General features: G+C 41.1%; 1 protein-coding gene across 7 annotated transcripts in view; it reads right to left on the bottom strand.

The window, feature by feature from the left end:
- Positions 1-27,277, bottom strand: part of TLN2 (talin 2) — a 431,106-nt gene that overhangs the window by 175,400 nt on the left and 228,429 nt on the right. For all 7 annotated transcript variants that reach the window (XM_047736618.1, XM_047736620.1, XM_047736617.1 and 4 more), the window contains 4 exons: positions 27,110-27,252; positions 25,427-25,554; positions 9,070-9,133; positions 7,928-8,032 (listed from right to left, as the gene is read on the bottom strand). In XM_047736618.1, coding sequence (XP_047592574.1) covers positions 7,928-8,032; positions 9,070-9,133; positions 25,427-25,554; positions 27,110-27,252 — 440 coding nt within the window. The remainder of the gene's footprint in view (positions 1-7,927; positions 8,033-9,069; positions 9,134-25,426; positions 25,555-27,109; positions 27,253-27,277) is intronic.

Below are 27,277 nucleotides of genomic sequence, written 5' to 3'. Positions count from 1 at the left end.
CTGGGTGGCTCAGTTGGTTAAGCAGCTGCCTTCGGCTCAGGTCATGATCCCAGCGTCCTGGGATCGAGTCCCACATCGGGCTCCTTGCTTGGCGGGGAGCCTGCTTCTCCCTCTGCCTCTGCCTGCCATTCTGTCTGCCTGTGCTCGCTCTCTCTCACTCTCTCTCTGACAAATTAAAAAAAAAAAAAATCTTAAAAAAAAAAAAAATCTATTTCTGGGGGTGCCTGGGTGGCTCAGTGGGTTAAAACCTCTGCCTTTGGTTCAGGTCATGATCCCAGGCTCTGTGCTCAGCGGGGAGCCTGCTTCCCTCTCTCTCTGTCTCTGCCTGCCTCTCTGCCTACTTGTGATCTCTGTCAAATAAATTAAAAAAAAAAAACAACAAAATAAAACAAAACAAAAAATCTATTTCAGGGACACCTGGGTGGCTCAGTCAGTTAAAGCATTCAACTCTTCATTTCAACTCCGGTCATGATCTCCCCCTTGTGAGATTGAGTCCTACATCAGGCTCCATGCTGGGTATGGAACCTGCTTACGATTCTCTCTTTCCCTCTCACTCTGCTCCTCTCCCCTTTTCTCTCTTTCTCTCCCTCTCTTAAAAAAAAAAAAATCTATTTCTAATGTTATCAGGAAAAAAAAAGAACTTCCCATATATTTGCTGAAACCCAGCAATGCCTAAATTACTATTCTCAGAGGACGATACATACAAATTAGCAAACACAAATCATGTATGTATACATAGCGATAGGCAATTTTAAAATAATGCAAATGTGCTAGGTATTTAATAAATATTATCTAGTAAGTTTCAGAACATCCCTCAAATGTTGGTATCATCATCCCCATTTTGCAAATGAAGAGACCAGCAACTCATCCAAGGCAAACAGTAGTGAGTGGTAAAGCCATGACTGGAACACAAATTTGAGTAGCTCAAAAACGCCTCTGACTTCAAAAGCAGACTGTCTACCACCATGTATTCTTCTCTGGTGAAAGCAATCAGAGAAGACAAAAATTGCTGGGAGCTCCCATGGGCGGTTCATAAGCCGTTCAACAGTCAAGGTCAGGGCACATCTCCGCTTTCTCCCAGGAAGAGGAGAGAACAGGATCGGAAATCTGTGTGGGTGTCTGACAAGGGGAAGATGGCAGTGGAAGAACCTCCCAGTCCTTAAAAAAAAACCACTGGGAAGTGTCAGATTCTTTGTAAAGAGAGGCCAGTTCTGCAAGAGGCGAAAGCCATGAAATCAAGGTGGATAACGACGGCTAGTCTACCTTGCCTTCAGAAGCCACACAGAGATTGAGGTGAAGAGGTTCTAGGCAGTTAGCCACACAGGGCTGGCACGAGCCCAGCTGCTGGGACCCGGAAGGGGATCTGAAATAGAATAAGGTTTGCAGCTGTTGCCTTCAGCCTTTTCCATCTGCACCTCCCGGCAGGCGGGGGGCTTTGGGGTGCGTGAACACAGAACTGTGATGGATTGCCCTGGCTTGTGTCGAGCTCATTCTGGACAGGAGAGGGAGTCATGGGGAACATGCTAACAACATACAGTGAGCATCCCATCAGAAGATCAGGATTAGGCAGAGGAGGGCAGAAGAAACGCAGAATATGCTGCAACCCAGCAAGGGAGACCACGGTCAAGGGATCAAATGATTTCAGGGCCTACCCACAAAATGCAGAGCAGCTGGAGAAAGTCAGAAGAGTGAAAGGCTCAGCTCAGGGTGAGCCACAATGGTTTTTCCCCCAAGACCTGCCTTAGACCCACAGTGGGATAGCCTGCATGCTCGGAGAAGTTTCCTTTTTCTCCCCATCTCCCACACAGCTCAGTCCACCCTACTTGCCAACTTGAGCTACAGAGACCAGCGTCCTTTTCTCTCCAGCTAAGCAAGCAGGCTAGGCAGGCCCTGCAAAGTCCTGTCTCTCAGCACAGACACACACAGAGACTGTAGCTGCTGCCATGCTGCAGAAATTTCTTTCCAGGTGGTCCTCATTAGGTTGGTTTTGTTTGGAAGATGTCTTGAGCTTGCATAACTTAGAGGCCTGAGAAGGAATGCCTTCTACCAAGAGAAGGCAGGCTTCATTAACAAGCCCCGCCCCTTCTCTTTCAAGCACATCTCAGCCATCACTGTGGCTTCAAGCCAAGACCCACTCTTGACTCTGAGAAGCAAACTGAGGGCTGCAGAAGGGGGGGGGGGTGGTGAGGGGATGGGGTAGCCACGTGATGGGCACTGAGGAGGGAACATGACATGATGAGCATTGGGTATTGTACGCAACTAATGAATCACTCAATACCACATGATGTACTATATGCTGGCTAACTGAATTTAAATAAATAAATGTAAAAATGAAAAAAAATGATGTACTATATGTTGGCTAATTGAATTTAAAGAAATAAATATTAAAAAAACAAACAAAAAACCCCCAAAAAACTGGCAGCTGGCTATGGTCAAGCCTGCTTTCTTTCCAGCTCTCCCCCTTTGGGGAGACTGGAAGATTCTTAGATCACCTGTGTCTTACATGGGAGACTGAGAATTGAGTGAAGGGATGCAGGTGGGTTGCGGTCTTGCATGCTCTGGCTTGAGGCCCCTAACTTTGACGTGGCCTAAGCCTGTGATCCAGCTGTGCTCAGTGGAATTCTACCTTGGCTTGGTGTCAAAGTGTGGGCTTGCTTACTCTGTTGTGTGATCAGTACATTTATTTCTCTCAGGGGCACGGCAGAAAGGGATGGCTGGTTAAGAGCAAAATGGTGTTAGGGGCACCTGGCTGGCTCAGTCGGAGGAGCATGTGGCTCTTGATCTCGGGGTAGTGGATTCAAGCTCCACACCGGGTGGAGAGATCCTTTAAATAAATAAAACTTAAAAAAAAAAAAAAAAGAGCAAAATAGTGTTAAAGATCCTGTTCATTAGCCATTTTCTCTAAAACTGGTCTCTATTCAACTTAACTCATAGTTCTGAGAGATTCCAAATGCCCTCTGTGATGCTTCCGTAGTTAAGGGGAGAAGAGGGTCAGCTCCCCAGGTATCTTACATCTCAGAGCTCTGGCTGTAGCTACAGGGAAAGTTAAAAGACAAATTGATAAATGAGGAAGAAGGTTTACACAAGAATTTCCTGGAGTGAAACAAAATCCTTTGCAGGCCATGGGAAATGGCTTACCATTGCTTATGGGGTTTTGGCTTAGGGTATCAAGGTAAAATGCAAAAGAAGTCACTCTAAGAGGAAGACTGTAGACATTCACAGCTTCCATTCATTAGGCTCTTCCATGCCACAGTCCACTTTTCTCTATTATCTTATTTAAACCTCAAAAAAAGGCACAATTTTATAGGTGAGCAAACATGCATAGACAGAAGGTAAAGTAACTTATCTAAGGTAAAACTAAGTGGCAAAGCCCAAATCCAGATCTAGGTGTTTCTTTTTAAAGCTTACGTTCTTAGCCATTGGGAATACTGCCACATAAAGCCATTCTCTGTGGATTCATTAAATGGCTTATAGACATTCTCTATATCAGAATTAGCAAACTAAAGCCAGTGCTAACCCCAGCTTTTTGCCTGCTTTTTTGTGGCCTGAGAGCTAAAAGTGAATTTTCCATTTTTAAGTGGTTGGGGGAAAAAAACCCCAAAACCCACAAGACGATTAATACTATGTGACATGTGAAAATTATATGAATTGAAATTTCAGAGCCTATAAATAAAGCTTTATAGGAACCTAACTATGCTCATTCATTAACGTATTGCCTATGGTTGCTTTTAGGCCACGTGGGCAGAGATGAACAGTATGGCCTGTAAAGCCCAAGATCCCATTTGATCTTTTACTAGAGAAGTTTGCCAAGTCTTGCACTACGCCATGGGTGCTAAAAGGCAATTACAGGTTGGAAGACTCAGGAGCCAGGGATTAGGGACATGTGAGAAGGGTTAAGAGATAATCCAAAAGTTATCAAATAGCCTTATTTTTCAGGCACTACACTTTTTCTTTAAGATTTTTATTTATTTGAGAGAGAGAGAGAGGGAGAGAGAGCACAAGCAGGGAAGAGAGCAGAAGTAGGTTTCCTATGAGAGGGAGTCTCAATCCCAGAACCCTAAGATCATGACCTGAGCCATAGGCAGACCCTTAACTGACTGAGCCACCCAGTCACCCCTCACCAGGGTCCACATTTCTTTACATATATTATCTCACTTAATCTTCACTAGAGCTCTATAAGGCATTATCACTCCCACTTTCCAGATGAAGAAACTGAGGCTGAGGGAGGTTATGGATATCTCTCAAAGTTATAGGAGTTTCTGCTATTTCCCACATAGGGGTGTCAACATCCTGGATGACAGGCCAATCTTCCTGACTCCAATCCCCAAGCACTTTCTTTTATAACAACAAAGTATAATACTCTGAATATTGGGTCAGTTTTTTCATGGATATGGAAAAAAAATATGATAGAAGTGCCTGTAAATATATCTAACTACTCTGAGACTATCTATGATTAATCCTACGTCCATGTGGTATGATTAAGTGTATTCACTATCAATATCTAAATGTTTCAGAAATTATAATTTCAATGACTTACTTAAATTTCTAACAGCCTATAGAAGTAGTGAATGAGAAGCTAGAATCACTCACTTTTAACTTCCTAAATGATGTCAATGAAACTCGTCCACAATTCAATGGTATGGTATGTTTAGGTTGGGGTTCTAGAGAAATATGTTACTTATGCCTTTAAAAAACTTATTATCCCTTAAGCCATATAATTTTTGTGCGTGTCTGCTATTCTGCATAGGATCTCTTTTCATCATCTATTCTAAATGCCTGCACTTATCAATACATACAAACTGTTTTTTTCATGTTTTTGACATATATCTTGTACTTGAACAATTTACTCAATTTAAAAATAAACCTAAAAGTTAAAATGACTATATATTGTAATAGCATATACAGAGATCTGGAGGCTGAAAATTATGCTAAGCGAATGGATCATTTAATATTAGCTCTTCTAATCCATGAACATGGGATATCTTTCCATTTATTTGTATTGTCTTTAATTTCTTTCACCAGCCTCTAAAAGTTTTTAGTATATAGATCTTTTGTGTGCTTGGTTAAATTTATTCCTAAGTAATTTATTGTTTTTGATACTATTATAGATGGAATTGTTTTCTGTCTTTCTTCTCCAGATAGTTCACTATATATGAAGCCATCTTATTTGACCTATTGATCTGATTTACAAGGTTCATTAGTCCATAGTATTAAATTACTCCTGAATTCTCAACTGTACTACTTGGAAAATAATACAAACTATTTTTGTATTTTGTATTTTGTATACAAACTATTTATCAAAATCAATTTTCTTTTTTGAGAGAGCAAACATGTGCATGCATGAGTGGGGGGCAGAGGGAAAAGGAGACAGAATCCTAAGCAGGCTCCAGCCCAGCACGGAGCTCAATCTTATAACCTGAGCTGAGATCAAGACTCAGATGCTCAACCAAATGAGCCAGCCATGCACCCCTATCAAAATAAATTCTAAAATAAAATGTATATGAATAAGACCACTGAGCAAAAAATTAAAGTGGGCAGTGCGCTCACTTCCATAAAGTGACAAAAAATAAAACTAAAGAAAATCAAAATCTGAATACCTAACATGTATACTAAAGTTGATCCTGGCCTTTCTTCAAAGGCATGTAAGTTTAAAAAAATAAAAAATAGGGATGCCCAGGTGGCTCAGTTGGTTAAGCTGCTGCCTTCGGCTCACGCCATGATCCCAGGGTCCTAGGATCGAGTCCCAAATCGGGCTCCTTGCTCCGCAGGGAGCCTGCTTCTCTCTCTGCCTCTGCCTGCCACTCTGCCTGCTTGTGTGTGCTCTCTCTCTCTCTCTTGGACTAATAAATAAATAAATAAAATCTTTTAAAAAAATAAAAAATAAAGACTTGAAAAGAAGAAAAGGAGAAAGGAAGGGAGAGAGGAATGAAGGAAGGAAATTTCCACGACTTTCTTATTTTGTCTTAAATACTTTTGTGAAAGAAGTTTTCATTGAACCAAATCTACAAGACCTTGCAATAACCAGAAGATCTGTGTTCTACCTCTAATTATTCTAGCCATAGACAGATTTTTCTCAGGCCCTAAATTAGCCTTGGAGAACATTTTATTTTTTTCTGGACCTTGCTGTTCAAGTGCTTTTCATAACTACATTTAGTTTGCTGTGTGCTACATATTTTCCTAAATTTATTGACTTACATGCACATCACTGAAACTGACTGTATCACATGTGATGGGGTTGATGGAAAACAATATGAATATAAGAATGAATTTCATACATAAAAGACTATAGAAAACCTCAAGAAAGCATGGAAACTGAGACCGAAGCACTGGACATGCTCGAAATTTGTTTTACCTTTGTCCCTATGAGGTATTGGAACTCATCTGCCATCTACTGTTCTTCAGAATAATAAATGAAAAGCAGCTTTTTCTTCTAAAATAAGTAGATCTCACCATCTGCTCATGGTGAGGATGGGGGAGTTAGCAGGATGAAGTAGGATGTAGGTGACTACAGGTCAGATGGGCTCACCTCAGCTAAGGCAGCAGAGTCATTCCAGGGAAATGGAGCCATTTGTACCTACAATGCATCTGCCCCAGGCAAAAATTCACTGACAGTTTAAAACTCACACTAAATATGAAAAATTCAACTTCTATATGATTTTCTGAAAAACAAAGTGATTCATCTATGCTTTCATCATTTGCAAGGGACTCAGCATTCTGGGGTATAAGACCAAGAGCTGTCTGGTTTAAGTAAGTCATCTGTAAGACGTGTTTCCCCTTCTTCAGTGTAACATCTTTGTTGCTTCTCACCCTCAATGAAGCAGCTTTCTCCAATGAGTAGAGTCAAGAAAAGCGTCTCTCTACCTCCAAACATCCTAGATGACAGTGTAACTTTCTTCTTCTTTAGTTCTCTTTAGCAGTGAGGAAAGCGCGCTTCTTAAAGGACCCTGACTTGGGCCTTGGGACGTCTGTCCTTGGGGGCAGCTGCCCTGCAGCTGGTAACAGTCTCCTTTGCCTCAAGCAAATGAGAAACTTCACATGGTGTAGTTTTCTTCCAGGGCCAAGAGCAAGATGCAGGAAGCCAAGAGTCACAGCAAAACAAATGGCAATCAATGAAACCTATTAGTGAGATGACTAATAGAATATGTGAGGTCAGCTCCCTTCAGAAGGGAGCTGAGGGAAATTGGAAGGGGAGGTGAACCATGAGAGACTATGGACTCTGAAAAACAACCTGAGGGTTTTGAAGGGACAGGGGGTGGGAGGTTGGGGGAGCCAGGTGGTGGGTATTGGGGAGGGCACGTATTGCATGGAGCACTGGGTGTAGTGCAAAAACAATGAATACTGTTAGGCTGAAAAGAAATTAAAAAAAAAAAAAAAGAATATGTGAGGTCAGACTCTACAAAAAGTTTATCAGTCCACCTAAGAACACCCGTAGAGGGCCTCAGTCTTGAACTTCAAAGACCCACCTCTTTCCTTCTAGTAGGAAGGCAAACAATTCCCATGAAATCAGATCTGAAGGCCACAGAAAATCCCAAAGCCCACCTGAAAGTATACAAAGTAAGTACCCCATTTACCATATTAATTCAATTCGGTATGTAGAGATCGACAGCCTTCATTTAGTCCAGGGCACTCTTAGTAATCTTAAGTGAGACATTTTCAAAGGAAAGTGATAACAAGTAGACATAAACGTACTCCTTCAGTGACTTTATAGAACTACAGTGTACCAGGCCAAGACACAAGTGCCTGGAGACCCACGGGCAGCCAGGCTCACTCACTAGCATTACAGCTTACACACTTCGGGCCTGCCCCATGGGCTAAACTCAGGTGACCACTGGCCAGATGTTACCTCTGCAAATGCTAGGGGTCTCAGGACCACAAAGCAAGCTTGTCCACCAACAACCCTCTGCACCCTGCACCCTGCCCAACTTACCTTCACCAGGAAAAAGGACACACCATACGTCCGGAGGGATCGGGCGAGTTTGACATACTTGACCTTGGCTTCTATTTCACTCATCTCTCCACAGTTCTTATGCTCCTACAAGTGACAGCAGCAAGGACCCGTTATTGCAGCTCTGCCAGCACGTGGACTTGGTAGAGGTGCTTACAATATATGGCACACACAGTCACTACGAATGATGGGTCACTGACGTTTGTGTCAGAGACCTCTTTGGGACACATGTACCAGCTCACCAAGGACCAGAGCACAGAGACAGCTCAAATTCAGGGCTTCCTAATGAAAACTGGAACCCAAACTCCCTAGATATTTTATACCTACAGACAACAATTCATGCCGTGTAGCATGGCAGACCAGAATCCAAAGTGTAATCCACTTTTGGAAGAACTCTGCATTCCCAAAGGTTCAGAACCAACGCTTTCAATGAGAGCTAAAATAATGTTCTCCAGGAGAGGTATCATTCTAACATACACCCAAAAGACATGGTTTTCCAAAGAGCAGGGTATAGAAATGCCTACACATCAGAGTGCCTGGAATCAAGACCGTGTACATTTTATACACATGAACACATGACATTTCTACTTCAACTTGTATTTACATTTCAATACCAAAGAAGACTTTAATATTTTGGATTCACTGGAGTGATTGTTTTATGGTAGAATTGATGATAGGGCTTTTCTTAGTGTTTGCCAGGAAGAAAGAACTCTCTGACATTTAGGGGAAAAAAACCCGAATTTTAAAAAGATACCATTTTCCAAATTCTAAGCTTCAAAAAACAAATATCAGGACAAAGAAGCTACTTGTAGCTACTTCTTCAGTGCATTTTAAGAGCAAATCACCTTGTTCCAACACTATCAAGATAATGCCTTTGAAATTAAATGCATGCACATTTTTTCTCAGAAGGACTAAGTAACCTTTAGCAAGAACGTATGGATTAAGATAATAAATCTGTCCAAAGTAGATTTGTCAGCTTCTTCACTCTGGAGTCACTAATCATTTATTATAGAAGCAGAGTACATGCATGGGGTACTAACCTAGCACGTGCAGAGTCCCCTCTCATACTAACAGACGACGTTAGGGAGTGAGGAGAATAATAAAGTTCTGTACATTTCCAATACCTGAAATATTCTCTTTTCAGCTCCTCTCTGCTTGATGTATTCTTTGGGCAGGAATTCCTTTAGACTGAGAGAGAGAACAAAAATAAAAATAAGCCATTTATTCTATGATGAGAAGGAAAGAAAAGAGACTTTCAGTACAACTCAGTGAAGTCACTAACTCTCCCAGTATTTGACGACACAATTAGGAACAGAGTGCCATATCCCATAATATACTTAAAGAGGACACAAATATAAAACCAGTCTGATACAAAGGACTAAACCAACAAAGTTAAAAAAGAAAGAATTTCCATGATACACTATAAAGTGGGAAAGCAAAGGATGCAAAAGTGTAGAATATACTGTCCTTTGTGATACAGGGAGGAAAGCATTTTTCATTTTATATGATTAATACGTATTTTTAGGGGTGCCAGGTGGCTCAGTTGGTTAAGCTTCTGATTCTTGGTTTCAGCTCAGGTCATGATCTCATGGGTCGTGAGATCGAACCCCACGTCGGGCTCCATGCTCAGTGGGGAGTCAGTTTGAAGACCCTCTCTCTCTTTCCTTCCCCCTACTCTTTCACATGTGCTGGCTCTCTCTAAAATACAGAAGTAAATCTTTAAAAAATAGATGTATTTTTTAAAACAATATAAGCATACATCTAGTACTAGTCAAAATGATTCTCTATGGGAAGAAGGGAAACACGGGGTGAAGGAACAAGGACACAAACAAAACTTCTGGATATCCCTTGTGTTCCAGTACCACCTTAGAATCACTTGAAATGACAAAGAGGGGAGAAATTCAACATCTAAAAATCTAAAGCAAGCTGAAACAAATGGACTTAACAGGATATCAAGTTGATAGCATAACCACAGGAAGAAAAGTGATTTCAAATAACTATGAAAAACAGTCTTTTGACTATACATCTCTAGTGAGACATGTTTTAAAGATAAAATGAACCATAGAGGACATATTAAATATTGATAACATTATTTTAAAACTGTACCTTCTCCCCTCTCAACACATAAATACACACACACTATAAAATTAGGTTATTACATTATATAGAAGTAGGATGTCATATATAATTAGGATAAAGTAAAAGTAGCTGTTAGAAACCAAACTTTTTAGCATGAAATAGATCAAAATAAAGCAAAAAAAAAAAAAAAGTCAAATGAAAACCCGGTAGTCTTTCATTTGAATTGGAAATACCGATCTGAATGTCTAATTCATTCTTTTTCTGGAAAACATTTTTTAGTGTGTCCACTGAGGAAGCTAAGGATAAGGCCTATCTGGTGGCATTGCCAGGGTCTTGATCAGGTAGCCTCCAAATACTGTTTCCCACTAAAAAGAATCAGGGATCCCTGGAGAAGTGACTGATTCTAACTCTGAAGCAGGAAATGTATTGAATGTTGTTGGGGTTTCTTATGCCTGAGATCAAAGAAGCTATCAAAATGACACTAGACTGACATCAAAGGGTAACCACTGGCCAATAACAGATGATTTTTAAAAACCACAAAGGAAAAAGATCGAACAATATCATGAATCCACCATCCAGTTCCAACAATCGTAATTCACAGACATTCCTGACTCATCTACTCCTTCATACCATCCCCTGCACTGGATTATTTCCAAGTAAATTCTACAGATCATATAGTTAACTTCATGTGATGGGGCAATTAGAGTGTCAGAAAGAATGATGACCACAATGGGTAAAAGCACAGACATATAAAAATTCCATAAAGTTCCTTTAAAATAATAATTGGTCATGTTAACAGGTGGCTAGGGCACCAACTCCTACTGAAAAACTGATAAACGGAAAGTAACAAAGCTAACAAATACAGAAGGAATAAAAGGAGTCCCAAAATCATCATTTTATACCTCCGCCAATCACCCCAGAGTGGCTGCTAAAACCAACAACTGACAAGTTGATGGGGAACTTTATAGGAGATAGTTCGGTCTGATTCAAATCCACTTAATCAATTTTATTATTAATAAAAGTGGGATGACCAGGTCATGGTCTCAGGGTCCTGGGATCGAGCCCTGCATCAGGCTCTCTGCTCAGCAGGGGGCCTGCGTCCTCCCCTCTCTCTCTGCCTGCTTCTCTGCCTACTTGTGATCTCTGTCTGTCAAATAAATAAATAAAATCTTAAAACAAAAAAAGTGGGATAACCAGACAGCACACGCCTCCTAATTGATGTAACAGGAAGTATTCTTGGCAAGAAAGAATAATATATAATTTAACCTGAATTTAATTAAGATGTGAGATCTAAATATTATTTCCGAAATGAGAGATGGAAGAACACAGTAAGGGACACCACCAGGACATGATCAGCCCAATGCCAACTAGGGCAATTCTATAAAAATCACGCGGGTCCCGCAAAATAAATGGCTTGTTGGTAGAGGTGAAAAAGAGGACACGGTAAGAGATTAATAGAGTTTCAAAAAACATATTTACTACAAAGCTACAGTAATAAAGACAGTGGAGAACAGATATAAGAGTAGACAGGTCAATGGAATAGAATTGAGAGTCTCGAAATTAACCTTTACAACCGGGAGATTTTCAGCAAAGGTAACGGGTTTTCAATGGGAAAAGAATAGTCTTTTCAACAAATGGTGCTCAGACAACCAGATATCCATGAGCAAAGCAATGAGGTTGGACCCTCTACTTCATACCGAATGCAAAAATTCACTCAAAAGGGATCAGAGATCTACATTTAAGCTAAAATTGTTAAACTTTTAGAATATAGAAACAAACCTTTATGACCTTGAGTCAGGGTGACACTTAAGATATGATACCGAAAGCACATTCAGCAAAAGAAAAGAAAAGTAGGACTACATCAAAATAAAAACTTTGGAATGCCAAGTGACACGACCAAGAAAATGAAAAAGCAGCCCACAGAATGGGAGAAAATACTGCAAATTAAATATCTGGTAAGGGACTTGTATCCTGAGTACATAAGCAATTTCACAACTTAAAATTTAAAAGACAACCCAATTAAAAATTGGGGAGGGGATCTATAAAAACATTTTTTCTGAAGAAGATACACAATTGGCCAAAAGCACATGAAAATATGCTTAACTTCAGTAGCCATCAGGGAAATTAAAAAAAAAAATACAGTACAACACCATACACCCACTTAGGTGGCTACAATAAAAAAGATGAACAAGTGTTGGTGAGGATCTGAAGAAATTGGAATCGTCATGCATTGCTGAGGGGAATATAAAATGGGACGGCTGTTGTTGGAAACAACCTGATACTTCCTCAAAATATTAAACAGCAGTTCTACTCCTAGGTAGGTAACCAGGAAAAATGAAGACATGTCCAAACATTTGTACATGAATGTCATAGTAGTATTCCTTTTTTTTAATGCTTTCTTTCTTTCTTTCTTTCTTTCCTTTTTTTAAGGATTTATTTGATAGTGAGAGACATAGTGAGAAAGGGAACACAAGCAGGGGGAGTGGGAGAGGGAGAAGCAGGCTCCCCATTTGAGCAAGGAGCCGGATGCAGGGCTCGATTCCAGGACTCTGGGTCTGGGATCACGACCCCAGCCAAAGGCAGACATTCAATGACTGAGCCACCCAGGTGCCCTCATAGTAGTATTCCTAACAGCTAAAAGATAGAGACAACTCAAATGTCCCATCAACTGATGAACAGAGATGTCAAATGTAGTTGATCCATACAACAGAACATTACTCAGCAATAAAAATGAATGACGTAGGATATAAACGCCAACACAGAAACCCTGTGCTAAGCGAAAGAAGCCCATTGAAAGAGACCATCCCATAGGAAATGTTCAGAAGAAGCAAATCTATAGAGATAGTTAGGATTAGCACTTGCAGAGGCCAGGGATGGGTGTGGGGTTACTGAGGAATGGCTGCTAAGAGACACAAGGCTTTTATTAGGAGGGATAAAAGTGCTCTGAAATTAGATTGTGTGGGGGTGCTCAGTCTTGCAAATACACGGAAAAACACTGAACTGTACACTGTAAATGGGTAAATTATATGGTGTGTGCACCGTATCTCAATAAAACTTTCCTTAAAACTCTATGAAGCAAATAAAATTTGTAGGCCTTGCTTAAATTCTGATATTAAGTAAAAACAGTATTTTTGAGACACTGGGAGGAAATTTAACAAAGACTGGGTATTAAATGATATTACAGAATTATTGTTAATTTTGTTAGGTGTAGGATAGATTTGCAGTTGTACAGGTTCAGAAATCCTTTTTTTTTTTTTTAAGATTTTTATTTATTTGACAGACTGAGATCACAAGTAGGCAAAGAGGCAGGCAGAGAAAGAGGGGGAAGCAGGCTCCCTGCCAAGCAGAGAGCCCGAAGCGGGGCTCGATCCCAGGACCCTGAGACCATGATCTGAGCTAAAGGCAGAGGTTTAACCCACCGAGCCACCCAGGTGCCCCCAGCTTCAGAAATTTTTTTAAAAAACTTTTTATTTGTCAGAAAAACATACTGAAATACTTACAGATGAGATAATAGCTCCCTGGAATTTGCTTTAAAATACTCCAGCAAAAATGTAGAGGGGAGGGAGGGTGAGGCCAGATTCTGGCTACATTAACACTTGATAACCAAGTCTGGTTATTCCATCAACAAAAGTTGTAAGCCCATTTTCTGGAATTTCAGGGATCTAGTAGCTGAACAATCTGGATTTCTTAAGAGTCAGCAGGCCTAGGGTCTAAGAAATATCTAAGCAGTAGCCCACGGCATGTTATGACTATCAATAAGCAACTTCATGGACAAAAATATGATTGGTCCCTGGAAGGCATCAATGTGACACACACACACACACACACACCCCAGACCAAACCCCTCACAATAATGACTGTTACCAGAAGAATGCCAGAGGGCAGGGTCCAGAGGCCAGTCAGGGGCAGAAGATGTTGGGCATTAATGGCAACAAAGTTCTGTGTAGCAACAAGCCTCCCTCTATCCCAACTCTGCCCACTAACCCTCCCCTTCTTCAGGAGGTACGGAAAACAACTTCCAGAAGCTTGCACTACAGGCATCACCCTTGATGGTCACAGGAATGCATTCAGGAGTTTGTTATCAGGTATTTCAAAATACGAAGTGTGTGTGTGTGTGCCCATGTGTGGCCTGTATGTTTCCCCAGTAAATCAGCGAAGTGCACAGTGTCAGCATGAAGCTGGAAGGAGCAGGCAGCCTGTCATCACTGCCAGCCAGCCAGCAAGCCAGCAGTTCCAGCCCAGTTGTTGTTTTGATTACCAAACCTGAGCCTGGAAGGCTCCTAAGCATCTGGGACATGCGTACAAGTGAAATCTTTCAGCCTCCTTTGAGAAAATGGGTCAGACTGTCAAACCTGATTGGAAATTTTTCCTTAATTAAGCAAGCTCTGGCCAAGCCATGTCCTTCCCACTGTCTCCTTCGGTATTCCCACTTTAAAAGGGCAGGAGGCTCCTCCTCCCAATCCTACCACTGGCCTTTTAAATAACACCTTTTCTGAGTGCAGTAATAACAGACCCCCCACTTCACTGAGAGGTGGGCTAGTCCAAGGTCTTCTTATACCCGAAGATCCATGGGAGGCTGGAAGTTTGCAGCCAGCAGATTCTTCTCTCATGAGCCCCACTTCTGCTCTGGCCAAGTCAGTTCTATTTGTTCTATACTCTCACTGCTGGCCGAGCATCACATGATAATGTAATAAACCAACAGAGCCCATCAACTGCTTAAAAAAAAAAAAGCTACCGAATGCTTAAGAAATGTACTTCCAAAAGTTAATAGATGTGAGACCACCGTAAAATAATGAAAAGACAAAATCATGAAAATCTAAAAATAGTTCACCCTCAGATTGCTCCAGGATCGTCTTTATGTGGTATATACATACAATGGAATACTATGCAGCCATCAAAAGAAATGAAATCTTGCCATTTGCAAGGATGTGGATGGAACTGGAGGGTATTATGCTGAGCGACATAAGTCAATCAGAGAAAGACAATTATATGATCTCTCTGATAGGAGGAATTTGAGAGGCAAGGCAGGGGGTTTGGGATAGGGAGGAAAAATGGAAACAAGATGGGATCAGGAGGGAGACAAATCATAAGAGACTCTTAATCTTGCAAAACAAACTGGGGATTGCTGGGACCTGGGGGTTAGGGAGAGGGTGGTTGGGTTTGGACATAGGGGAGGGTATGTGCTATGGTGAGTGCTGTGAAACGTGTAAGCCCGATGATTCACAGACGTGTACCCCTGGGGCAAATAATACATGATATGGTAATAAAAACAATTTAAAAAATTCACTCCTAGATGATATAGTTCGTACAAGGAAAACAAAATAGAACCCCAACCAGGGGATCCGCACCAAGAAAAAACTGGTCTTTCATCAAAAGATTAGCAAGTAAATGTGTAAATTTAAAGTTTAAATGTAGGGTTTCACAGAGATAGATATCACAGATTCTATTTTATTTTTTTTTTTTAAGCTTTGAGGGAGAGAGTGTGTGCGCATGTGTGCGCATGCTGGGGGGACAGAAGGACAGAGGGAGTGAGAGAAACCTGAAGCAAACTCCCCACTGAGCAGGGAGCCCAATGCGGGGCTTGATCCAGGGGCCCTGAGATCTTGACCTGAGCCTAAATCAAGAGTCAGCCGCTCAACTGATTGAGCCACCCAAGTGCTCCTTCAATTCTGTACTTTAAATGTCTTTTTGGGTGATCCACCGTCTAAACCATGATGGCAGAGGATTTCTGCTATCAACAGCTGCTCTTTATTGAAAGTCAAACAGTTTCAGGTGCTTTGCATGTTTAAGCAGGTTAATTAAATTTTGACAAAACCCATGGAAGAAAATATCCAATTTTATACATGGAACGTGAGGTTCAGTTACACTATATTGCCCACAATCACAATCAATAACTTGAGTCTTGTCTGTGGTCTCCAGCGACCATGCTCTTAGCTACTCAACACTCTGGTCCCTCCAAGCTACCCTTTACTCAAAAGACATAATTTGTGATCAGTATTTCAGAATCTTGAGACAAAGAACAAGATAAGAAAAATACCCATGTAATGGAAAAAATTACCATAAAAGTGGCAATTTTTTAGAAATGCCCAGAGGTCATTAAATGAAAGAAGGGGAACTTAACACATTTGGGGGAGCAGAGTCTAGATTCAAACCTAGGTGTTCGCAAAACCTCATTTTCTGATATAAAAATTAAAGCTGCTTGTTTGAGTAACTCCAAAAGAGGAGTCCTAGAGGTCTGTGGTCTGGCAATAAGTATACAAGTAGGGGCGCCTGGGTGGCTCAGTGGATTAAAGCCTCTGCCTTCTGCTCAGGTCATGATCCCAGGGTCCTGGGATCCAGCCCCACATCAGGCTCTCTGCTCAGTGGGGAGCCTGCTTTCTCCTCTCTCTCTCTGCCTGCCTCTCCACCTACTTGAGATCTCTGTCAAACAAATAAATAACATCTTTAAAAAAAAATAAGCATAAAGTATACAAGAGTCAGCCATGATTTTGGGAAAAGTGAACGGTTTCTCATCTGTCCCAGGGTTGCCACAGGGACATGTCCACAGGCAGCCCCCACTTCTCTGAGCTGGTGTGATCATCTGAAAGGGAGAGGACTCCTTCCTAGGAGAGTCACCGCTCATAAATGATGCACAAAGCAGCCAGGTGTTCACCCAGCAAGGGTGGAGGCTTGGAGGGGAGGGAGTGTGGAGAAGTAGAGCAGGGGCTGTGCCACCCACAGGACACCAGAACACCCAGATTTCCTGAGTCTAGTCTTCACGGTCAATCACCAAGTGACCAAGAGTAACGTCTCAAATTTGCTATCACATAAGTGGTCCCAGGACCATTAGCATCAGTACCACCTGGGAACGTGTCAGAAGTGCCAAGCTTCAGGCTTCATCCCAGACCAGAAGAATGAGAGGCTCTGGAGGGAAGGCCTTGCCACGTAAACAAGCTCTCTAGAGGGTTCTGATGTATGTTGAAGAGAACCACGAGCACACTGGTCTGGAAACCCAAGCGGTGGGTTCAGACACACCTGAATTAGAAGCCAGACTCAAAGACGAACCTGTCTGTGGGACGGAGGGTGTTACTGGTGAAGTCTGGGCTAACTGCAGTGACTATGTGGGAGGAAGGAAGCTTCTGTCGAGCCGAGAAACATGTAGGGTGGAAAGAAATGGAGAGTGAAGACGGCATGAAAGAAGCTGAGGAGAGGGTTTGAGGACCGGACCTCAGCCACACAGCAGTTCTGGGCTCCCGAACCAATCCCAGTGCCCTCTGGTCTAAGGACAAGAACCCAGGCAGAGGCTCAGGGCCAGCTCGGGGCTAGATCAATTCCATCATGCCTGGAGGCTGAAAGCAGTCAGGGATGTAGGCACCAGCTTGAGGAGGCTGCTGTTGGCGGGGATAGTGAAGGCGCCACCGGACAGTCAAAGTCTCCTCCAATGGGAGAGCCCTCGACTGTCAGGTGCACGGGACAGAAGCGAACAGTGAGGAAACTGGTGGGCGGCAGTGGTAAAGAACAGGAGGAAAGGCAGAGCTGATGAAAACACATGCTGAAATACCACCTCCATTCGTCTGAAAATACGACCTACGGCCACATTATTCTGAAGACGAACTCCAACGGAGGAAAAGGAGTTTGACTAAACGCCAAGAGAAAAACTGACTCAAGGCCTCCTGCTGTGGCAAAAGCTTTGCTTGTTGACAAGAGAATTTTGTTGAGTTTGTGGTGAAAAATTTCCAAGTCCACTCTGAATTCTTCAACGTAGATTTCAAGATCAGGTTGCTTTGTTCTCTCAGTAGAATACATCCAAGGCCCATGCCAACAGGACAAGGGACCGCGGTCAGCAAGGCTGAGAGGGGTCCTCTGCCAGCTCCCCACCTGCCTACACCCAACCACTGGGTCATCTCCCCCTGTGGCAGACAGAGCCATAAGTGCTGGTCTGAGCCCCAAGGCCTGTTAACGTTGCCTTTGGCAGAAGTTAGAGATCCAGCCCCGCTGAAACAAGCTTTTATCACCTCACACTGACTCTGTGCCACTGTTCTTTTTTCTTTTTTTTTGGTAAAGATTTTATTTATTTATTTTCGAGAGAGAGACTGAGAGAGAGCACGAGAGAGGAGAAGGTCAGAGAGAGAAGCAGACTCCCCATGGAACTGGGAACCCGAGCGGGACTTGATCCTAGGACTCTGGGACCATGATCTGAGCTGAAGGCAGTCGCCCAACCAACTGAGCCACCCAGGTGCCCCCGTGCAACTGTTTTTAAAAATTTAATTGTGGAAGCATTGGAAATATATTCTCCAATTTGCTTTATGATTGTTACCTGTTTTTAAAGAAATAGTTTACAGATTTCTTCCTCTTCCTAACTGTACTCTCTTGCAGTTTCCATGCATATTTGATTATGCTCCTACTTCTTGTACCTATAAATGTATTCTGTTTCTCTCTGTATTTTTAGATTCAACAGATTCATTTTCTGAAATGTCTTGTTTCCTCTGTAAAGTACTTTGATGTTTTCAGACATTTAAGTCTGTACCCAACTAATAGACATGAAATGCTGTATCCTTATTGATTTTGCATTTGGTTTACTTCGGAGGCTGAATATTTTTCCCTATCTTTGTAAGTCCATTGAATTTCCTCTTTTCTAAAGTGTCTGTTGCTATCCTGGGTGATAATTTTCTTCTTTTTTTTTTTTTTTTTTTTTTTTTTTGAGGGGCAGCATGCTAGCACTGCCACACATGCACATGGCCTGGGCAGGTATGTGGAGAGGGAGAGAGGGAGAATCTTAAGCAAGCTCCAGGCCCAGTGCAGAACTGGAACTCACAACCCTAAGATCATGACCTGAGTTGAAATCAAGAGTCAGGCACTTCACTGAGGCACTCAGATGCCCTACCCCCTTTTCTTTCTTTTTAATAATTTCTGGATATTAGTTTGTTCTTTGTAGTATGTGTTGCAAACATGCAAATTTCTTCTTCCACACTCTGGAGTTTCACTCTTAATTTGGTAATCTATTTTGCCTATTATTTTCATTTTAGTAGAGGTTTATCAACCTTTAGAACTCTTATCACCCAGCATTAGTAATACAGTATTTTATTTACTATAGCTTTATAAAAAACTGGGTATTTGTGTGAGTCCTTCAGTTAGCCTTGGTCATTCTTGAGTCCTGACTAGTACATACTAATTTTATAACAGTTTTATAGAAATACACATATTAAGTTTTTATTTACTGAAGTATAATTAGCATGTAATATCCATTTACCTTCAGATATACATCATGGTGATTTGGTATTTTTATATTATATATATGTATATATATTATATATATGTATGTATACACATATATATAATATATATATATACACGATAAGACCGTCTGTCACCATACAAAGTTATTACAATATTACTGACTATATTCACTATGCTATACATTACATTCCCATGACCTATTTACTTTGCAAATGAAATTTTGTGTATCTTTAATCTCCTTCACCTATTCCAATTCAATAATTCCTCTTCTGGGTATTTAATGGAATAAAACAGGAATATCAATTCAAAGAGATATATGTACCTCTAAGTTCACTGCAGTATTTACCATAGCCAAGATACAAAAGCAACCCAAGTGCCCATCGACGGATGAACGGTTCAAGCAGATGAGATGTATAGGTATACGATGGAATATTATTCAGCCATAAAAACAGAATGAACTCTTGCTATTTGCAACATGGATGGATCTAAGGTATTATAACTAAGTTAGAGAAAGACAAATACCATATGATTTCACTTATATGTGGAATCTAAAAAACAAATACACACAAAAAACAACCAGACGCATAGAGGCAGGAAACGAACTGCTGGTTACCAGAGAGGGGATGGGTTGGGGGGTAAGCAAAATCAGTTAAGGGGTCAAGAGGTACATACACTTTTTAAGATTAGCTTTTCTCATTACTTGGTATGTGGGATTTTGATTAGAATTGAGCTGAATTTATAGACAAATCTGAATCGCTTTTGTGACCTTCAACCTTTGTATATATTAACGTAACGAACCACTCCATTTATCCAGATCTTCATTTATGCTCTTCTATGAACTTTCAACATTTTATTGGTTAGATCCCAGAGTTTTTTAGATACCTCTATTCATTGGTAAATAATACTTTTTGTTGCAAAAGCTCTCTCCTTTCTAAACTTATATTTCTTTTTGTTGATTATGTATGAGAATACTATTTGCCATAAGTATTTTATATTTTATAATATAAAGTATTTTTATAATATATTTTAATACATTATATATTTATATTATACTGTTTATAATATATAACAAAATATACAACTTTTATAATAGAAAATATTGCCTATTTTATATTTCAAAAATTTTCTATTTTATATTTCTATTTTATTTTTTTATTTCTATTTCTATTTTATATTTTAAAAAATATATATTTTTTATTTTCCAGTCCTGTAGGTGAGTCTGAATACTATTGTTCAGACCTAGGTGGCGATAAGCAGTTCTATATTTATCTTTTTTCCAGAGACTTTACTCTTACTAGCTTTGAGAAGATTCTCTGTACATTGAGTGGATTCTATATGCCTATAATCCTATCACCTGCAAATAGTGATACTTCCGGTTTTCTAATCTTGCAATTATTCATCTTTTTTCTTTCCTTATGTTGTATTTTACTTATTATCTGCCTCTCTGCACTAGAATGGAGGTTCCATGAGGGCAGAAATGTGTCCATTTTTATATTGCTCCATCCCCACAAGGGATATGCCCACAAGGCAACCCATAAATTGTTCCATAAATGTCACATCCTTAGAAGAAACCAGCTGTAACCCGCAGTTACATCTAAACACCCATCTTGTTGGACTGTTAATGTTTTATTAACTTTGGGGGAGGGCATCTCTATTCAGTTAAATGTTTTCCATGGTCTATATTCAGTTTTGGTATTTGATTCTGCTAGTTCCAAATTAAGGTGAGGAGGTTTTTCTAATTTTCTTTCTTTCTGTTCTCTAAAATAAGTGGGGCCTATTTTCATTTGTTGTTTTGTGGGGTTTATTTTAAATTGATAAGGCAATTTCTTTCAAGATTAGAGATCTACTCAGATTTTCTTATCACCCATTTCGTGACTATTTTCAAATTTTTTGGCTTCAAGCTTTCATTTCAATCGCTTTATCTGAAGTTGTGCCCCGTCTTCATTACCTCTAATGTTTATTTTTTGCCTTTTTCTACTTCTGCTTTTTTCTCGATCAAACTTACCAGAGATTTACATACTAATTTTTCCAAAGCATCAGCTTTGGGTTGTGTTGAGTGTATGATTTCTATTTCATTACTTTCTATTGACTAAAATATTTTATTTTCATCTTGTACTACTTATCACTGAGGAAAGTATGTTAAAACTATTCCACTAAAACTGCCTATTTGAAATTCTCCTTACACTGTCTCTTTCCTTTAAATATTTTGAAGTAATATCAGATGCACACAGGTTCCTAATTTATCATCCCGGCAAATTAGTCATTCTATCTTTATGATGATCTTCTCTGTTTCTACTTAGGTTTTCTTTGTCTTACAGCCTATTTTGTGTGACATTAAATACAGCTTCTCCAGTTTTAACTAGTTTCCTGCGACATCATTTCTATATGCCTTTACTTTAAAATTTTCTCTGTCCTTAAAATGTAAGGATGTCTTTTAGAAATAGTATAGAGCTGGACAATATGAGAACCTTTATTAACAGTTGGATTTAGGGGCTGTTGGGTGGCTCAGTTTGTTAAGCCTCTGCCTTCGGCTCAGGTCATGATCCCAGGGTCCTGGGACCAAGTCCCTTATCAGGTTCCCTGCTCAGCGGGGAGCCTACTTCTCCCTCTCTCTCTGCTCCACTCATGGTCCATGCACACTCTTTCCCTCTCTCTCAAATAAAACGTTAAAAAAAAAACTTGGATTTACTTTTATTTGCTATGATGCCTAATATTCAGAAGTCTTTCTCTTATTTGTACATTCTATGCACCATACATCTTCTGGCTTTGTTTCCACAATCCCCCCTGCTCAACTCCTATTGTATACATCACATTGTTTTAATATCCTCTCTACAAATTCTCCCCAGCACCGGTTTGGAAGTTACACGATCTATTTCTATTTTTAAGGTGCCAATCCTTCCCCCATATTTGACAATGAAAAATCTCAAACACACAAAAGACTGAAAGAATTCTACAGTGAACACTTTATACCCATTGCCTGAAGTGGACCTCAGTTTTATCGTGTACACTTGATTTAAGGTCTAAAGTTGATCAGTGCATCTAATCTTCTTTGATAACGATAAGATCCATAGAAGACTTTGATCACTTTTTTAAGTTTCCCACCATGTTTTTAAGGGACCTGCAGTTAGTCCCTATTATAAGCATTTCATTGTTGCTGCTGTTTTGAGGTAATCATTCTTCACATGTACCTTCTATTTTGCTGAATTCTTTGATCAATGTTGCTTCTTGCATCAAACCTTTGCCACCTTCCTTAAAATAATTCAGAGCAGTCTCCAGAGCCTGCACTGCAACTTTGGGAACCCTAATTAGACTACACTGCATTCAAACCATAGTTAAAGGTTAGACCTTATTAAAATCGGAGTCAAGTTTCACCTCTGCCTAATAACAATTTCATGTGGATTTGCCAAATAGACTATAGTCTCAAAACCAGCAAGGAATCAGTGTATACTCTTGTATCTTCCCTGTACCTGGCACAATAGAACATACATATGACATCTCCACAGAGTTTAAGAACCTCAGGTGGCATTCTTTCTGCAAGCATTTTTTCAACATAGAAGAGTATCAAGTATATCTTTGATTATTGGACTATGCTGTGTGTTTTTCGTGCTCTGATGAAATATCTCCTTTCTGGGACTCTTTTGCAGAGGACCTGAAGGAAAGCACCATGTAGATAAAGCACATTGGACTAGATTTGGGAGAACTGGCTATTTTCTGGCTTCCAACTCTCCCTGGTTCTGTGCTCTATTTCTGTCTCTCTCACACCTGTTTTCTCCATACACAGAGCAGACAGCGGAGAGTTAAGAATCCTCAAATCTCTGAAAACTATGGAAATCTTCCCTGGTCTCTAATTTTCACTGTTCGAGATAAATCCTTTCACCCAGGTGGCAATGAGTCCAGAAACCATTAAAGGGTCTGTAGAAGGGTGTGGAAGACCTCACAGAAATGTCCACAGTAGGCAGACTTATAGCACAAGGGCTGTACAAATTTTCAAAAAACGTCAAAGAAAGTACTCGCATATGCACCTCCAGAAGCTACATGTATGATGTTTTGGCCTGGTTCTGTGACGAGTCTAACCTCCCTACTTCTTTTTTTCTTTCAACTCTGAATTCGTTCCAGCAGAGAGTACATACGAAAGCGAGGTCGGGGTGGGGGGGTACAACAAGGGCAGACAAACACAGCCCAGCCAGTCACCAGGGACAGCTCTGACATACTATCCCCTGAACAGACTGAATTTCCAACATGCAGTCAGGGAAATGTGACCCCGTCGTTTTGTTTTAATTAAGAGGATTTGAATATCCTCAGGAAGTTTTACCTATACAATAGACACAATAAGGTATACAATTAAACATCTACAGAAAATGAAAATGCCCCATTACCTAGACTAGATTTAGTCTAATTAAAAAGTAAATCAAGTTCATAAGGAAAAATAATTGCCACGAGGCATAATAAGCTTCTTTTAATTTGCAATCTGAATAAGGATATATATACCACTAGAGCCATGAGCTTCCTACTATAATCTCAGAAAAAAGGAAACTGACTGAGTACGATTGTGTAACCCTGGCTGGCTACCACGGATTAAGACAAGGGGCATCTGTAATGCGGCGTAGGTATGTAGCATCACCTTAGGCCCTCAAACTGCAGCAGATTCTGTAAGAGCAATACCAGTGCTCTGATACCGTCTGGAATCCCCACACAAGTCAGCCGTCTGGGATGTCACAGGACAGAGAAAGATAAAGTTCCCACAGTTCCAGCAGGAAGGAAGCCAGACTGATTGGGAAGAGATGGGCCCGAGGATAGGACTTACATGGAGAATGCAGAAGAAAGTCAGTGACAGAACATGTGTAGAGCTGTTCTCAGACACAAGGTCACTGCACAGTATCCTGCAGGCCAAAGTATCAGTTTTGGAAAGCCTCCTTCGGATTCATTAAACCCAAGGCTAGAGGGTTTTTGGGTAACAACTCAGTTTAGAACCATCACCATGTTGGCCAAGTACCTCTGCTACCAGGAAAGGGTTTTTTCCAGGTAAGGTTTTTTTCTTACTCTAGGGCCTATGCTAGTCCCGATTACTTTCCACCAAAGCCAAAGTGGGGTCAAGGGCCCTGTAAAGCACTTATGATATCCTCTTCCCTCAATTTACTTGGACACAAGCAGTCAGTGCCCTACTCAACACATCTCATGTTGGCATATCCTAGAGAAAAGTGATGTCAGCTCCCAGCTGGCATTCAGCTCAGTCCCACTACCAAAGTTTCTTCTACAAGTTACACTCTAGGTCACAGCAGGATACCGATCATGGCAAGACACTGCGTGTCTGCTGGGGTTTAAGGTGGGGTGGGGTGGAGGGGGATCAGGTAAATGTTTCATCTGCCCTAAGAGGAAGCAGAAGAGAGAAAAGTTGGGGGAAACAGGTAAAGCAATGTTACCAGGGGAAGAAAGACACAAAACTCTTGGAAGAGCTGATCAAAACAGGGGACAAGATCACCCCAAACAAAAGTGGCCTGTGTGTGGCTGGGCCTGTCCTGGTGCATATTTCTAGAAAATCCAACCCTAACGCCCATGTTCTGTGAAGCCATGATGTATCTGTAGGGTTGCTTTCTCTTAAATCTCCAAGAACTAAGCCCTCCCCCAAAACACCCCATCATTTTCTGCAAGAGAACCAGAGACCAGATGTAGGAAAGAGCGAAGGACTTAATGCGTACCCCACCCTTTCAGAGCAATGAAGAATTCCTAAGATTGTAATAAGGAACGTGAAGCTCTTTTATGCTCTGTTGTTCTAATATAGGAGAGTCTTGAAAAGAAATTAATATGATAAAATCTGGCCTAATATGAAGAAGGAACATTCTAATGGGAAGAGATTTCAGAAGATGGAGGTCCTGAGCTCTTCAACTCCAGAGATATCCCAAGACAGACCAGACAAGGTCTTGGCAGAGTGCTATAAATTCTGTGGTCTCCATGGAATCACCTTCTGTCAGAACCTGGAGCAGTAACTGTCGCAGCCATTCCAACATTGAATTTCCAGGCCGCTTTGCTTTCTTCAAGGTCCATAAATCTGATCATATACTCCACTGAGGCAAAGCTAACAACCTCACAAGTGATTGCAACTAGGATATGTATTTTATGTAGCCGACTCAAAAATCACGAAAAGAACAGGAGAGTGGAAAAGAGGCAACAACCCAAAGGGTTACTTACTCTAAGAATCCAGGTTTGTGTTTATGTTCCACATGAGGTCCAAATTGTATCTGGGCTTGAAATCCTCCAAACTCGCAAGCTTTCTCAAAGGAGACAGGGTGGGAGCCATTCAGGATATCATCCCGAGCCTGAAACACAAGAGGAAGCAAAAAGCATCAGGAGCTTGGGGGAACCACGAAGGGATACATCCTGCGTCTGAGCACACACTCTCTCTGCGGGGCAATGGGAGAGTGCCAGCCAAAGGGGACGCACTCAGGACACTGCAGGCAACTTGTTGCACAGTGGGATGAAGGCAGAAGGAAAACAAGTCCTTTCCCCAAACTGCCTATAGACAGAAAAAGTCAGCAGGACCCAGAGTATTAAAACTAAAGCTTCAACATCTAGGAAGGTAGAAGTGATCCTAAAAAAATAAGAGGCAAAGGGAAATCCTTAGGACTCCCCAAAACTTTTTATGTCCCTAAATCATTAAAGCTAACAGAAAAATTTCCTAGAGGTAAAATCAACCCAATCCCCATCCCAAGATAAAGGCCAATGCAATGTAAGGTGCTGGCAGGGGAAGAGAGACGAACAGACAGTAACTCAATACTACAGCCATTTAAGGGAAATGGGCAAAATGTACAGTGTTAGAATCAGGAACTCATTGTGTCTGAAGTCCTTCTCCCAGTTGCCCATCTACCACTGCTGTTGCTATCTATCCTTCTTTTCTTTATCTAGTTCAATGACCCCCAGACTACTCTCCAGCAGATACTCTAAGCCTTGGCTCTAAGCCTTAACCCAACAAGCATTTTCTTAGTGCCTGGCTACCTCCCTTCCTTCCATGCCATTCTTATAACCACCAGCTCAGGGGTTAGCAAACTTTTACCATCAAAGGCCAGACAGTAAACACATTAGACTTTGTGGGTCATGTGGTCTCTGTCACAACTGAACTCTGCCACCAAAACATGAGAAAAGTCACAGACAATAAGTAAACAGTTACATGATATGGAAAGGGTTTACTCAACAAACCTTTTCATTCATGCATACGAATGAGCTGTGTTCCAATAAAACTTTATTTACAAACAAAGGCGATGTCAGGGCGGCATTTGGCTGACCCCTGCATTATTTCTAAGAGCAGATACGTAGGTAAATAGGAGAGGAAAGGAAGGGAGGGAAGGAAAGGATCAAAGATGATAGATCAGGATTTTCTTGAGCTGAAAAAAGAAAAAGACTGGGGCCCATCAGGTATGATGCCTACTTCTTACATATTGGGAAACTATAAACTCTGGAAAGTTAAATGACTTGTCTGAGTTTCAACAGGTTAATGGTGAAGACATAAAGGGTTATGAAGAGACTCTTTCAGGAAATGAGAAATATGGATTTTCTGACCAATATTCACTTGCATCCTAGGACATCAGCTAAGAGAGGTTTAGTGTTGTGGTGAGCCCATTAATTGCCTCTGTGTCAGGCAAAGAGATAGTACCGGCCACCAGGTCCCAATCTGGGAAGCCAAAGAAAGGCCCTCCTTTCTTTGCCGATTGTCTATCTGCACCACAACCAAACATGTGAGGAGCCCCTCAACAGTGCCCCCTGGAAACTGTGCATCGAAAACACCATGCAAGCCTGAGCTGAGCTCCAACTCACGGCAAGCCAATGCCCAGAGCTTCCTGACTTCTCACCACCCTCCGTGAGCATTAAATGCTGTACCTGAACATAAAGCAAGTTCAGCTGCACGGGGTCTCTCGAGTCCACATTCTGATCGGAGTAGAAGAACTTCCGTCTAAGTAGCAATGTTTCGTGTTCATCTACTCCTTGTTCTCTGAATGTTCGGCTGTGATCCAGCCAATTTACTGCAACACAACAAGACAGATGAAA

The sequence above is a fragment of the Lutra lutra genome, chromosome 7, assembly GCF_902655055.1.
Source record: "Lutra lutra chromosome 7, mLutLut1.2, whole genome shotgun sequence".
Lineage (NCBI taxonomy): Eukaryota > Metazoa > Chordata > Mammalia > Carnivora > Mustelidae > Lutra > Lutra lutra.
The sequence above is the reverse complement of the archived record's forward strand: the minus strand, read 5'-3'. Positions and strand labels throughout refer to the sequence as shown.